Below are 16,168 nucleotides of genomic sequence, written 5' to 3'. Positions count from 1 at the left end.
CCTTGGACTCAGATTTCTAATGCAAACTAGAGAGTCTGCTGCATTATCAAAATTGGTCCCTCTAAGGAGTTGTTCAGAGCTTCTGAATAGTGAGTGTCAGGAGCCTGGCTCCTGACGGAATGGGAAGATAGTCAGGAGGTACCCTTGCTTTGTCTGTGAGTGTCACTGGCTCGCACAGCCCTGTTCTCTTTTCATTTTCTTCTCAGACCTCTTCCTCTCTGCCTCCTTCAGTCTTTTTTAATTTCTTTCTTGTTTACGAGCAGTCTTTGATGGTCTTCCCTGAGAAAGGAGAAGGAAGACTTTTGAGGGAGCACCCACCTTCAGGAGGCCGTTCCAGCATGGTCACGGGTTCCGGCCAGTACATGGCAGAATCAGCCAGTTGACTCCAAAACCTTTACTTTACACTTCTGCTATGCTGCCCTTGTTGGATCAGCTGTTGTGCCAGTTGTTAGGATGGATTTGTTCCCATTAAGACCAACAATACCTGCAATCCCACCACTCTGAAAGGCTACATCAGGAGGATCACAAATTCAAGCCCAGCCTGGACATCTGAAAAACTTAGGAAGACCCTGTCTAAAAAATTTTTAAATGACAATAATAATAATAATAATAATAATAATAATAATAAATCCCTGGGTTCAATCCCATGTACTAGAAAAATTAAAAATAAAAAGACCCATACCTTTTATAAAATATACAAAATTTTAAAACTGTTGTGCAGTCAAGAAATGAAAAAGGACTGTGGATGTTAAACACCAGCCTGTCTCATCAGCCATCCACACTGCTTCCTAAAGCTACGCTTCCAAGTCTGCTCAGCAAAGAGCACAGCTGCCTGTGGGAAATGCCAGCTCCTCCCCACCTGCTCTCCCACAGGGCACTTATACCTTTATTTTACCACCAGGTTTCAAGAGTGGTCCAAACTTTTCTTGGGTTATTAAATACCATGACCTCCTGTAGAAAACTGATGGGGAACGCACCTGATCTCGGTGGGAGCTTTGTGCTGCTGACTCTGGGTTAAGTCAAAGCACAGCATGGGTGATCTCTGAAGAGGCAGAAAAGGGTGGGTGGGTAGGGACCGAGTATACCTTCAGTGGGTTGAGTAAACCTGCTGCTTTCAATCTCTTTCTGGGCCTTACCCTGCCTTCCCTGCTTTATTGTCAATGTGACCAAAAGATCACAGAAATTCTTAGAAACTTAAGCTGTGGCAGCCTGCTTTCTGGTAGGTCTATAATACTCAGACTCACTAATGGGATTTCTTCTGATTTCTAAAGAAGCTTTGATAATGCAAAAGAAGAGGAGGAAAAGGATGGTATCAACAAACAGTATCTGTTCCCAGTAACTTCTGACACTGGAGAGTTTTCTAAAGAAAATATATTATTTGACTTAAAACCAAATAAACGTGTGTGTGTATTGTGGATAGCAAGAGTAACTTTCATGAAAATGCCTTAAATAAAAGCAAATTTTCACAGCTTATAAAAAGCCCAGATTTCCATTTTTTTCATTTCTGTGTGTGAGCCTGTGCTTAGTATTCAGACCTATGTGCAGGGAGTGGCTGGTTTAGCCAGGATTGTGTGTAGTGCTCCTCGGAAATTACCACATTTGTCTCTTAAAGTTATTCATTATTAATTATTTAGCCTTTTCAAAAAAACAGTATAACAGGTCAGCCCTTACCTCCTGCCAAATTCCCTCAGTGCTAGTTTGTTACAGACTCTGCACGTTCCATTCAGGATAGGGTACAGGGATGACCGAGGAGCTCTACAACTAGACCACCTACGAATGCTGAAGCCTAGAGGCTATGCTCAGCTTTGGAGGAGAGTACCAAGATTAAGATTAAGAAGAGTGCAGGCTCCAGAGCCAGACTGCTCAAGCTCACATCTCCTCCCACCACTTTTTTTAAAAAATAACTTTATTGGTACATTTTAGGTATACATTATGATCAACTTCATCCCTGGGAATTTTGTACCAGTACACGATATAGCTTAGTTCTTGTTTTCTCCCCATTCCCCTTCCCTCCCTTCCATCCCTCCACCTCTCCCTTTTTACAAAAGCTTTGTTTCCATCTTTTCCTTATTTTTTTTCCTCGTTGAGTTTATTGGTGCATTTTAGGTACACAGTACAGTTACATTCATCATTGGGATCTTGTACCTTTACATGACAGGTCTTGGCTCTCATTTTTTCCCCTTGTCCCTGCCCTCCTTCCCCCCTCCTCCCTTTCCCATTTACAAACACTTTATTTCCATTTTTTTCATTTTCTCCTATTTTTTCTTTTCCCTTATTACCTTTCTCCTACCCTTCCCCCTTTTCTTTATGTTTTCATGTTTTTTCTTCCCCTTATTTTGCTTTTCCCTATCCCCTACTTCCCCTTCCCTTTGAACCTTTGATTCCTATTTCACATTATCTGTTATACATTGTGATCCTCATTTACATTTTCAGCTTCTCACACCAGAGAGACACTTCAGTATTTACACGTGTGTCCTATTTATTTCACTTAAGAGTATGACCTTGATATGTATCCATTTACATCTGCTTTGGGCTTTGTTATTTTTTGTTTTGTTTTGTTTTTTGGTACCAGGGATGGAACTTAGACCTCACACTTGCCAGGCAGTTAATGTGTGGCTGAGCGAAATCCTTGGATCATTATGCATCCATTTAGCTATAAATGTCTCTCATTCTTTATAGCTGACTAATACTCCATTTTATTTAAAAAAAAAACATACTTCTTTATCCAGTCACCAGTTGACAGGCATTTGGGTTGTTTCCAAGATTTAGCTATTAAAAAATGTGCTGCTATAAATATGGGTGCACATATGCTTTTAATTCTTTTGGGAAGATACCCAGCAGGGAAATAGTTGGGTCAAATGGGACCTTAAAAACGTAGTTTTTTTGAAAAATCCACCCTGATTTCCACAGTGGTTGCACACTATTCTACACTCCCACCAATAGTTCTTCCCACCACTTTTGTGACTACATTTTTTTTTTGGTACCAGGGATCAAACTCAGGTCCTTGCATTTGCAAAGCAGGTGGCAGAACCACTGAGCTAAGTCCCCAGCCTTCCTCCCACCACTTTTGAAATGAGGCAAAATTCCATGTAGTAGAAGTGCCACAGAAACCAAAGTTCAAATCTTTCCTCCAGCTCTTTTTGTCTCTGATTCACAAGAGAACCGTCTTCCTGAATCTCACTTTTCAGCTTAGTAAAATAGGAAGAATAATGTCTCCTTCAAGGTAATGTCCTAAAAATGCAGTTAAAGCACTGGGAAAGTGGTCGGCATACAACAAATACTTGGTGAATGTTATTTCTCTCCTTTTGCCTTTCCATTTTTTGCTGTCAATAATGTGAAAAATATGAGTGTATAGAATGCAGTCTTTTTCCTGTCTCATTTTCCATATACTTTTCCAAAGCTAAAGCTGGCATTTAGGAGGTACAAAGGGCAGGAATGTGACCTTTCTAAGTTTGTTGGAGAATAATTACCATAGGGTTCTAACTGCAAATGCCCAGCTGTTATACGTAAGTTTGTATGTATGTATATGCTTATGTATGCAGTAACTTCAGGAATTTTTTTCATAGATATTTGTAAACTCAAACAATGATCAAAAATTAGGTTGGTGTGCTGGGATTTAGCTCAGTGGTGCTGCTGCCTGCCTCACAAGCACAAGGTCCCGGGTTCGATCCCTGGTACAAAAAAAAAAAAAAAAAAAAAAAATTAGATTGGCAAGGACATAACAATATGGACCAACTTACTTTTCTGGCTTTACCTCCTCCACCTCTCCTTGATGCTTTATATCGACAGCTGTTGTCCCCTAATTGTACCTTGAACCTACCTCCCTGACTTAGATCTTTGCCCATTCCATCTCTTCAACCTAGAAATCATTTACCCCATTTTTACCCTGAGGGAAATTTAGCTGTCTTTCAAGAGCTAGGTAAGTTGCTTTTTTCTATGCCTTTCATGAGTTTTTCAAACAGATCCATAGGCTCCCCTCCTGTGAACCAGAGACACTCAACATACTGCACCTCCCCTTTCCACGATATACATGTCGCTGTGGGAAAATTCCTGTCCCCTACTGGGCTTTTTGCTCCTTGAAGACAGGGTCATCACCTTCTTTCTCTTTATTTTGCTGTACTGCTTAGCACAGGACCTGGCAGAATCAATACTTACTGCACATTAACTTTGCATAAGCTGCATTTTTATGTGAGTACCTATCAACCAGTAGCACAAATTAAGTCTAATGATGGGCTTTTCCTTTTATACATTTGACATCTGCCTGGCTCAATCATTTCTGATATCTGCTTTTCTTTCCCAGCAACCATCACAGAATTGGGATAAAAGGCGAAGTATTGATTCTTCGCTCCCAAGTGGCTTTGCTAGTCCTGCAGATGAGCTACCTCCAACTCGGATCAAGGAAAGCCACATTTTGGAAGGACTGAGAAAGCTCCAGAAGCGAAAAGTGTCACTTGAACCGTCATCAGTGATAACCAAATGGGGTTATAAAGATTGCATGAACTCGAATGAAGGAATATATTCTCCAGGAATTAAGAGTAGCAGCCTCAAGGAATATCCATCCTGCAAGCCACCAGGTGTGGGGAGCCTCTGCCAGGAGTCCCACCAGACATTTGCTTATGAAGCAGATTCCCATGAGGTTACCGATGATGACTCCTCTTCCCTAGCACTGCTGCAAGCAGTTCCGAACCCTGGCTGCAGGCTGCATGGCAGCAAATTAACCCACAGTGTTTCTGACAGTCTCTTTGGCTGGGAGCTGAATGGAAAACACTTTGCAGGAGGCACATCTTCAATTTACCCCAGGGAAAGGCCTGAAAAGCTGACTCGTGCTAACAAGGGTCCGTTGGATAGGAAGCTGTGCCCACGGGTACAGGTGCCTCTGTTACAGCGGGACAGGGATCTGCACAGCCAAGGCCGTGACGCTGCTCTCATTCCTCAGCTTTCAGACACAGATGACAATGAGACCCTCGACGAATTGCACATAGAGAGCAGTGACGAGAAGAGCCCTTCGGACTTGTCATTGACTGCTGACACTGACAAGTCCATGGAGAACCTGGACATCCATATAGGACTTGAGAAATCTGAACATGGGTCCCCTGATGAGGAAGAAAAACAAGTACCCACCCAATTAGAAGCTAGGCCAAAGACATTTAGTTTCATTAAGCAGCAAAGGGTTGTAAAAAGGACTTCTTCGGAAGAATGTATCACTGTAATATTTGATTCAGAAGATGGAGAACCTTTTGAATTCAGCTCACATCAGACTGGAGTTCTTACTGTTACCAGAAATAAGATTTCCATTAGCACAACCCCTGCTGGACCCACAGCAGAACACACTGAACTTTTACCTCAGGGAATTGCTCATTTATATCCAGGGGCCACTGCAAAAGACTGTGTTTTCCTAAAGAGATCTGAAGAAGAAACTGAGAAAAACATTCCAACAGGTGGTGTAGACAGTGTTTCCTCAGCTCCCACTGGCCCACTCAGCTCCAGAACAGTAACACAAAATGTCAAACAAAAGCTGGCTAAACCAACACACAGTATGTCATGTCACAGTACTTCGAGGTCTGTGGCACCTAGTAGTATCTATCAAAAGCAAAATCTGACAAAAATACCTGCCAGGGGCAAGTCTTCATCTCAGAAGTCAAAAATAACAGAGCCTGAAGGCTCCACACTAGTCCCCTCATCTGGCCCGGCGACTCTTGAAAAATCACCAGCCTTACTTCCAGGGAAACTTGCACAGCTCATGAAGACTGAGAATATAGGGTCCCTCTGTGAGGTACCACCAGATTCACACATTCCAAAGCTCCCCCGACACCTGTCTCATGGCCCCAAAATGGCCAGCAGAAGGGATTGGGCTCAGTGCTCCAAACATCAGGCTCCAGGGTCGAGATCAAGGCTGCTCATTGAGCCTGGTGACAGTGGAGAGCCCCCCACAAGGGATAAACTCTGTGCTTCTGGGCCAGAGGCAGGGATGGCATCTGCTTCCCCACCACCCCCTCCTCCAGGCAGGTTGGTCTCCCTTCTGGTCAGGCCCCGTCACGACTGTCCATCACCACCTTCCTCAGCCACACCGGAATGCAGGGCTCCCAGTGACGCAGCAAGAATGGTTTCCAAATCCTCCCTGCTGAAAGGAGCTTCTGCTCCAATCATTTCTTCTAATCAGGCTACAGCAGAAGTGCAGAAGAAGAAACCTTCCATGGCCTTCAAAAAGCCTGTTTTTCCTCATGTTCTGCCTTCCACAGAGACAGTGATTCACCCTGGATGCCCTGCTCATGCCTCCTCCAGCTCATTTCCCATGATCACACCAGGGCTCCCAAAGGTCTCTCCAAAGAAAGGTGTCCCCAAAACTTCTCCTCACCAAACACTTGGAACCACACACGTGGACACAGGGTTACGGGTGCCTAAGACTTGTCCTTCAACTCATGAGCCACTGGAGACACTGACCTCCAAGAGCATGTCTCCTGGAAGAAGACAATTGAATGACAGTATCCATGCATCCCCCAAGCCTTTCTTCTTAGGGGCAAATGAGTCACCATCATCTCAGGTTAGCAGTTCCATATCCTCCTCCTCTTCCTCTAAAGGCCATAGCACCCCACATGGTTGTCAAAATGCTCGTGAGAAAGGACTGAAAACTCGCCTCCCAGTGGGGCTCAAAGTTCTCATGAAGTCTCCCCAGTTGCTCAGGAAAAGTTCCACAGTGCCGGGGAAACATGAAAAAGATAGTTTAAATGAAGCTTCTAAAAGCTGTGTAGCTCCAAGCAGGCCTAAACTTGAGGACTCCAGGAATCCAGCAAACCTGGAGGCCACAGGGTGTGAAAGAAACTCCCTTACACCAGGTTTGCACACACCAGACAGGTTAGCTGAAGGACTTCCCCTGGAAACAGTGCTACCAGAGTCACTGGAAAATGGCATCCCTGAGGCTGATAGAAGAGATGGAATAGAAAACAGGTCCGTGAAAAGATCCCTTTCTTCTAGCAAGCCACATCTAAAGCCTGCCCTAGGCATGAATGGCGCCAAAGCCCGAAGCCAGAGCTTCAGTGCTCACTCAGGAGACAAAGCCTCACCACCGGCTGTGGAAGGGGCAGGCAAAATCCGAACTCAGATTATTACGAACACAGCAGAGAGAGGCAACTCTCTGACGCGGCACAACACCTCCACGGAGGGCTCCCCTAGCAACACTCATTCTGCTCCAGCACCTGAGAGTCTTCTCTGTGCTGGGCGCTCTTTCTCCAGGCAAGGGTCCTTGGGGAGCACTGGCAGCACCAGCAGCCAGCATGGGAGCCCAAACAAGCTGCCTTTGAGAATCCCCCCAAAGACTGAAGGACTCCAAACCCAGCCTGGAACAGAAGACCAGCAGATTTACATGGGGGAAGAATGTACCAGTGTGGCTCTACCTGAGGAACCAGGCAGTGACCCATACAGGGGCCCACTTACTCCAAAAGACTGCCCTCGAGTGCCTCAGGCCCCAGGAAGGACAGTGCGTCCAAGCATCTTAGAAACAAGCAGGACTTCCAAGCCAGAAATTTCTGGAAGACATCCAGATGTCTGTACAACCAGGACTGGTGCTGTAAGCCCAGAAGCCCCCCTCTCACCCACAATCGAAGAAAAGGTCATGTTGTGCATTCAGGAAAATGTGGAAAAGGGCCAAGTGCAAACAAAGTCCACCTCTGTGGAAGCAAAACCTAAGCCAGGGCCTTCTTTTGCCAGCTGGTTTGGTTTTCGAAAGAGTAGGCTTCCAGCCCTCAGTAGCAGGAAAATGGACTTCTCCAAAACCAAGGTGGAAAGGAAAGATGTGAAAGTCTTGGGGTTTGGAAACAAACAACTGAAATCAGAAAGAAAGAAAGAGAAAAAGAAGCCTGAGCCACAGTGTGAGATTGAAAATGAGCTTCACAGGGACCCCACGTTGGCAGATAGTCCTGACAGTGGATTGCAAAGCAAAACTAACATGAAGTTGTCACATGATATGTACAACCAAATGAACTTTGGAGCAGAAAACACACCCAGCCCCGTTACATGTTCAACAAAAGATACCTTTATGACAGAACTTTTGAACAGGTAGGTCACTGGCAAACAGGCTGACAGTGTAGAGGGGTGTGGGAGAGTCCCCCTTATCCCCTTAAAGAGAGAGGTTTGCTTCCTGCACATTAAATACCAGCCAAGCATGGTTTTCATACACATAGAAATGCAGAGTAGCAGTCTTTTGTACATTAGCCAGAATTTAAACAATGAAATAAAACTTAGCAATAAAATGATAATTTAGTCCATGTTACTTTGTTAACCAAACCAATGGTCTTTGAAATTAAAGAATGGTAAGTTTTATCAAGGTTGATAGAAATTCAACCTGCACTAGGAGCCATGAATGTACCCACATGGCATGAAATGGAAGAAAATTACACATACATCTTAAAGCATGCAATTTCATTGATTATACTGAGCAAATGTATACTTAGAAACTTTCCAGAAATAATAACTTTTCATGCCTATCTTAAGCCAGAAATGTATTTAGCAAGCACTCTTCAGTGGGTTTTATTTTGCCCCTGTCCATAATCAATCATAAAAATAAAAAATAAATTATGATAGCGTCAGATCTAAATTGACATACTGCTGGAATATTTGAAGATTCGATCAAGGCTAGTGAGTCACACTTACCACTCAAAGGTTTAAAGACAAAGAGCTATATGCAGGTTACTTTAAACATTAAAAGGTTGGAGAAAGGAGTGTGATTGAAGAAGGGCAATGTAACTTACCAGAGGAATCACTTTCTACCTGCAGAGTTGATAAGAAAGGAACTCAACAGACAGAAAATGGATCAAATAATGTTTCCTGCAGGAACGTGTTAAAGGGCAGCTCCCAGGGCTCCTGTCTCACTGGCAGCTCTATCAGCACTCAAGGAAGCCACAAGAAAAACATCAAAACCAAAGTGGATATGGAAATAGCCAGAGACTCCCTGGTAGGTGCTCACCATCCTGGTTATGAAGTGCTTCAATCTGAGATTTTCTGTCTGGGTTCTTTTTACCTTTTGCTAATAAGATATGGCTATGAGGTACAGGAAAAAAGCTAAAGAAAAAAAGATTTTTTTCAAAAGAGAAATCTTGATGACAACTGCAAGGGAGTTGGCCGCCTCGAGGCATGCTGCTCTTTTCAGTCTATTTTCAGAACAATGGTATAATCGCAGTGCATTGCAGTCAAATGATACTACCAGTGTCATCTTCAAATTATACCTTGTGGTGGAAATTTATTTTTGATTTCCAACATCAGCAGCAACAAAAAGGAGTGAATGTAATTTTTAAAATGAAAGTGCTAAACAAATTAAGAAAGTTCATTTTTTAAAATAAATTGTATTTTATCCCATTCCGCACCCCCTCAAGTCCCCTCCCCTCCCCTCCCTATGTACAGAAGCTTTGTATCAGCTCTTCCGGTGATTTAAGTGTCATTTATTTTTTATCAGAGTGATACGTAGTAGTTCATTTTACCCGGGCAGTGTTAAGTCCAAGAATGACTTCTGGAACTTAGTGTCAATTATGAAATCCAGAATTTGGGGAGTAGACTTTCTTTAAAAATACAGTCAGGTCCAGGACTTTAGCTCAGTGGAGGTGCACCTGCCTGCCTCACAAGTGCAAGGTCCTGAGTTTGATCCCAGGTACTCAAAAAAAAAAAAAGAATGAAAACATAAAAATAGTAGGTTAGGTTAGGGATGTAGCTCAGTGTTAGAGGATCACACTGTGGGTTCCATCCCCTGCATGGAAAAAAAAAGTGTAACAAAAAATAAATAAGCACTGTTATATTTTATATTTCCCTAGGACATGGTAGCTTTAAGTAATTATTTTTCAATTGCTCTTACATGCCTTAAAATTCATATATATGCTTGTATAATTGATTTCATGGTACTCATTGTTCCTTTAGTAAGTTTTAAACTACATAAATCAAAAACAGTTTTCTGTATGGAATTCACTGTGGCCATGTATTTTTACACACTATTAAAGAGCTTAAGAAACGTAGTAATTATATGACACCATCATCAGAGGGAAAACTTGAAATGTGAAGTAATTATGCAGTTTTTTCTGATAAGGTTCTAGGAGATTCTAAGTAATCGTGGTTGGAATCATTAGTTATTAAGTATTATAATTATTTATTGATACTTAGCATTCCTTGAATCAGAGTTTCACAGATACAATTTAATTTGAGAAAATTGCACATTAAAGTTGTTTCTACTCAAATAAGTCTTGACTCCAAACAGCTATCAGGCCTTTCCCTCAAACGCTGAAATCACAAGCAGACTGTGTTTATTGCCAAAATTTTCACTCTTTCATCTTTCTTTTTGCTCTTGGCTTCCACATTATCATTACTTCTTTGAAAACATAGATATCCCCTGCATTATAAAACCACAAGTTATAAGCATATCTACGGCTGCCCTTGTAGTGTCACTGAAAGGGAAGGGAGAAAAGGAATATGCGGAAATGCGCAATATGCCAGAAATTCAATCCAGCTGATAGAAAACTTTGATAGCCCGGTAGAGCCCTTATCAAAGGCACTCCATTTAACTACACCCCATTTAGTACAGTTCTGACAGCTTAAGGTGTATCTTCACTGTACAGAAACACCAAAAAACCAAAAGACCCTGTGTTGCCTTTTACAATTTCATTTTTACTTTCTTACTTTCTAATGCTAAAGCAATTTGCCATGTTTTACCTCTCATCTGCAGTCTTTCACTGAGTAATAATAGAGGTCCTTTGGTCTTTCCAGAATATCTGCAAGAAGCACTCTTATTATTTTCTGTGAAATACAGAGATTTCCTAACCACCCCCAAAATACATAATCAATAGGAATATGCTAATTTTCCTAGTTAGCTTCAAGAGGGAATTAGTCATGCTGAGAAGCTTTTCCATAAAGAGGAATATTAGCAACCTGGATAGATGACCAAACTAGTCATTTTTTGAAAAACATAAAATGCAGTGTTTTTTGTTTCAGGTCCATAATCATTACTGTGGATTGGGCTAAACTTACTAATTTCAGAAAGGACATTGCTGTAGTCTCCTTTGAGAGTAGCACAAGAATAGCAGTGAAAACCCATTTATTATGTGTTATCAGCCTGTATAGGAAGAAGATCAGATGCAAATAAGATGTATTCTGATACCATAATGTATTGATGTGAGTATCTGTGTGTGAGCCTGTTTAAATTCAGGGTTTGAGGGAATTTTCCCTAACTAGGGCTTAAGGTAAATTTGTTCTCTGCTTTCTTTTTTTTTTTGGAGGGTACTACGGATCGAACTCAGGACCTTGTACATATAAGGCAGGCGCGGGCACCACTGAGCCAAATACCCAGCCCTCTGCTTATTTTAAAGTGTGTTGGAAAGAAATTTTCTCTTACTGGTGTAGTTATTTTGGATAGAAGCAATAGCTGTCTATAATGTATTATATGTATCATATTTCTTTTCCTGAATAATACTACAATTCCAGGTGGTTTTGACATAGCATCCCAGAGTTCCTTGCCCTTTATAGACTAAGGTTATAATTAGTCATTCATGAGAGATCTACAACTTTTTAATTATTTTGATGTACGGCGATAATAGATTAGTTCTATATATAACAAATTCCTTTATGTAGCAAACCATTTTTACAGTAGTAACTGCATAGCCACTTTTAGTGTTGTTAAAATACATTCTAAAAGATATATAAAAGCCCCAGTGACATTTTACAGAATTAAATCTTTCTCTTTTTAGAACCTTAATTAAAGGCTTATGCGCCCATTTCTGCCATCATTTGTGAATCACTTAGCTCTAATTTTTGTGTAATTTAGACCAAGGACCATGTTACATTGTACTTACAATGATTTTACACAGTTTAATTAAAAGAGGGGAAAAGACATCCCCTAGAAAGATTGTGTCTGCCTTAAGTCAGGGAGTGGTTCACACTGCTTACTACACATTGTAAGTTCTTCTTTTCTGCAGATTGAGATAATTTTCTGAAATGGAAAGTGTCAAAGGAAGACAGCTCTAGGCTCCCATTTAATACCACTGGACAAAAATTTAAAAAGTCACAAAATTAAAGAGATCATATCCTTTCATCATGCGTGGGAAGAGAGATGGCCATTTTAATATGGGTATTTTAATTTAAATTATGGGTATTCTCTTCACCCAAGTGTCACATAGCCTGAAAAAAAATCATATCTGCAAGTAAAATCATTAAATGCTATCCCATTAAAATGGTATTCTGGTGAGAAAATAGCAGAAAATAGTACAATAATTACACAAATTGTTATCATCTTTTTAGGTTGTGGAGAGTGTTATAATTCCAAGATCCCTAACTGCACAAGTGTGTTCCAAATGCTATTCTGATGCTCACAAGAAGCATGCATATTTTGACATCCTTTTGTAAAGTTTTCTAAATGACTAACTTTTCCAGAGATTAGGCTTCTAGTTTTCCCTCACGGAATCATTACCTATCTCATGTAGATAGGTTGTGTTCTTTTCCTTCTAGGTGAAATTGAGCATGAAAAAATGTTATTTTCTTGGAAAGCCGTTACTCTTAGGGTGGTTCAGAAGAGAATATGTGCACAATTCAAATGAATGTTGTCCCTAAACATGGAGTTTAGTTATGAAATTGTATATATATCACAGGGGTGTATTATTTTCTCCCTTTTCCCTCATGTGTGTTTCGTAAGCTCATTTCTTCCCATCTTTCCTCATGGCAAGAGTTAACAGGATATGATGGATGTAGTGATATTTAATGGTTACTTGTTATAGACTGATACTTGCTGCAGTTCTCACCACAGCTGAAGAGACACAAAAGGCATTGCTAGAAAACAAAGTACTGACAACAGACTTAAACAAAAAAATAGCAAGTAGTTGTTGGCTATGAGTCACCTCCTACTTCATATCAAGTAGGACATTGCTGGCATTGATTTGAATCTGTTTCTGGGATAGCAATGGCTGAAAAGGTTCTAAATTTCTACCCCCACCCTCAGCCTTTTCTAAGCCAAACACTTGCCAGCTGTCTTGGTTTCATGGCCACTCTCTCAGCCTCTGTACCAGGAGGAGGTGTCCCATTTCTGCTTGTCTTTGGAAAACTCTTGACCTAGCAGCGTTTACCCCCCCAGGAAGATTTTCACATCCCAGCTGCTGCATGATCAGGAATGAAGATTAATTTAAATTTAATCCTATGAAAAATATAATTAGCAAGGGGGATCTGCTGCCAAAATAAATTATGCCTCTCATTTCCATAGGCAAATGAATTTTTAAAAAAGTATTCACCACTTAACTTTGAAATCTATTTGTGTGGATAATTAGAGCTTATGAGTATAGCATTCTAGGACAATCCCCCATTTTCCGTTTCCTTACAGATGTATCCTGGGCTTTCAAATTCAGTACTCCCCCCCTCCACATAGCACATCTGTCTGATGGCTCAGCCAGTCCAGGAGAGCTTGAACGAATCCCCAAAAGCCAAATTTACAGTTTGTGTGGATAATTAGAGCTTATGAGTATAGCATTCTAGGACAGTCCCCCATTTTCCGTTTCCTTACAGATGTATCCTGGGCTTTCAAATTCAGTACTCCCCCCCCTCCACAAAGGACATCTGTCTGATGGCTCAGCCAGTCCAGGAGAGCTTGAACGAATCCCCAAAAGCCAAATTTACCATTTATTCTTAAGCACATAAAGCCCTAGAAAGGTTCTGAAAGGAGCAGACAGTAACTACTGTAACTTATTAAAACTTCAAATATCGCCTCCATATCTGATTGTCAGACAGGTTTCCATGCCAGTGTTGCCACATATCGTATGTGTGCCCACTTTAAGGGAACATCTTGGACCTTGAAAGTCTGATCTGTAAAATGGCGTGACTTTAGGAGACTTTCTCTAGAGTTCCATTTACGGTTAAGTGATGCAGTCCCTGGGGAATTCCAGCTGAGATTTAAGTAGATTGTTTTTAGTGTAACAAGTCTACGAAAAATATTAGAGCTCTTAGGAGCATCTGGAAAGTGTAGCTGCAGCAATACGGGGTACTCATACGGAATACAGCAGTAATTAGGAGTCAAGAGTGTCCATTGTAAAACTAAAATTCTTTGTGACTTTGTACTGTTCTCTAATTCTCCTTCTGAGTCTCTTTGCCTTCAGGAGAACTGTTTCTTAATATTTTGATTCTTTACATTGAAATTTCACAGACTTACAGAGATGAAAATTAATCTAATTCCAATAGTTTACCAAAACACCCTTGCAAGTTTAAAAATGGTTAAATTAGCACCAGAAACAGGAAAGATGGTTTTATATCGACAGGTAGGGGGAAACGTGAATGGCTTGCCATAAGAGCTGAGAGGAACTAAAGATAAAGATTCCTTGATGTTTCTATAAATTAAGACAGAAGGCTCCTCCTAGAGGCTTCTTAATAGAAATTAAAGTGTTTGCAGGATTCCCCTTCCTCAGTAGGATTTGTGTAGCCTTGCTACAAGTAGATCTCTCAACTAAGTGAAGCTTAGAAGGCGAGTAAGCAGCCTTGCTTATGTTCATAGGGCTTTTCTTCTCCGCCGTCCATGACTGTACACTGACAGGATTCAATAGAATGGATGAAGGCTTTTTTTCTCCTTTTTTTCACTCTTTCTCTTCCCGTGGAGGTGCCTACCAAAGGGAAATGCCCACAGAGCAGACAGCTAATGGGAATGAAAGTGGTAAGGCATGACCGCCAGATCCTGAGCCCTTAACAGTCTTTCTTCGTAAGGGCCAAGGTAGCCGTCTACATCCCCTCCTGTGTCTGTCATCTTCTAGCTTCAGCACAGTGCAGATTAAGCACCAATTGCATTCTATTATTTGAACTACAGTCATAAAATGTAAATAATTGGTGTTATTCCATTAAGTGTGAAAAATAGGAGGAAAAAGTAGAAAGCTAAAGCTAGCTGAACGTCAGTATTCGACTGTCTGAACTTCTACATTGCAAGTCTAAAATAATGGTTTCTTCATATTCTACTCTAGCCTCTAAGCAAAGCCACTGACAGCCCCTGACAAATGTGCCTGAGCAGGACTCATTGCATTGCACAGTTCACAGCATTATTACTGGCTGCCCAGGTGACCAGCCAGAATGTATTTTAAAAGAGCTAGGTAGGGTCATTCCTCAAAGGACCTCACCTGTATTAATAGCGAGTCTGAGTCCATACAAGCAGGGTCACGTGGAAATGGGAAAACTCCCGAATTCCTTCCTGGTGAAATGGATCTGGATGCTTCTGTGTTTGAATCTTGGTTCCACCACTTGGACAGTTACTCATATCTTCTCTGCTGCTTCAGGTGTATCCCCTTGTGCAGACAATAACATCTACCCCATAGCATTGCTGGAAGGATTATGAGACCCTGCATTTAAAGAGTTTACACAAGCATATAGAAGTTTTGGTTCTGACTTCGATTGGTATTGCTTTTTGGTTGTTTTTTTTTTTAGGGGGGGGGTGCCAGGGTCAAATTCAGGATCTTGCACTTGCAAGGCAGGCAGCAGAACCATTGAGCTAAATCCCCAGCCCAGTTGGTATTGTTGATATTGACATTATCCCTGATCCTTAATTGTAAAGTAGGGGGCAGGTTTTCATGTCAGAGTTGCTACTTTCTACATGTGTGCTCATGGTAAGGGAACTTTCTGGACCTCAGAATTCTGACCTGTGAAAAACTGTGACTTTATGAAACTTTCTGTAGAGCTCCAGTTGAGGCTAAGTGGTCCATTGCCTGGGGATTTTGGCTGAGACCTTAGGAGAATGTTTCTAACATAACATATCTAGAAAAAAAGTCTCCCTCCTCTAGTTCCCTGAGTGGACATCATGATTACCTTGTTTCATGGTGGAAAGAATAAAAAAATCATTTTCTTATACTCTAGGAAAGGGTTAGGAGATCTTTATCCTTATTAAAATAACTTATGGTGAAAGTTTCAGAGTCCTGAAGAATTATACCTTCTCAGACATTAATTTTTCTAAGAATCCTATGTTACCAATTCCATGGAGTTTTTAAAATCAGAGCAGTTATCTCTAAAATCTCGTGTAGAATCATATACCTTATAAATCTCTTTTTTCAAATCTGGGATAATTTTTCTGAAAATATAGTCTTGTAATTAAAATGCAATAAATCCAAATGGTAAAGCGAGGAAAAGCAGAATGATATGCACACATAAATACATTCCTGCACCCATACATGTGTGTGCATATATATAT

The 16,168-nt window shown here is 41.1% G+C and overlaps 1 protein-coding gene across 10 annotated transcripts in view; it reads left to right on the top strand.

Annotated features, from left to right (window-relative positions):
- The window catches only part of Nckap5 (NCK associated protein 5), an 855,349-nt gene that overhangs the window by 733,196 nt on the left and 105,985 nt on the right, over nucleotides 1-16,168 (top strand). For all 10 annotated transcript variants that reach the window (XM_010606203.2, XM_010606202.2, XM_033757250.1 and 7 more), the window contains 2 exons: nucleotides 4,301-8,052; nucleotides 8,770-8,947. In XM_010606203.2, the coding sequence (XP_010604505.1) occupies nucleotides 4,301-8,052; nucleotides 8,770-8,947 (3,930 nt within the window). The remainder of the gene's footprint in view (nucleotides 1-4,300; nucleotides 8,053-8,769; nucleotides 8,948-16,168) is intronic.

The sequence above is a fragment of the Fukomys damarensis genome, unplaced genomic scaffold (genome assembly GCF_012274545.1).
Source record: "Fukomys damarensis isolate Sample0158 unplaced genomic scaffold, DMR_v1.0_HiC HiC_scaffold_29, whole genome shotgun sequence".
Classification (NCBI taxonomy): Eukaryota; Metazoa; Chordata; class Mammalia; order Rodentia; family Bathyergidae; genus Fukomys; species Fukomys damarensis.
The sequence above is the reverse complement of the archived record's forward strand: the minus strand, read 5'-3'. Positions and strand labels throughout refer to the sequence as shown.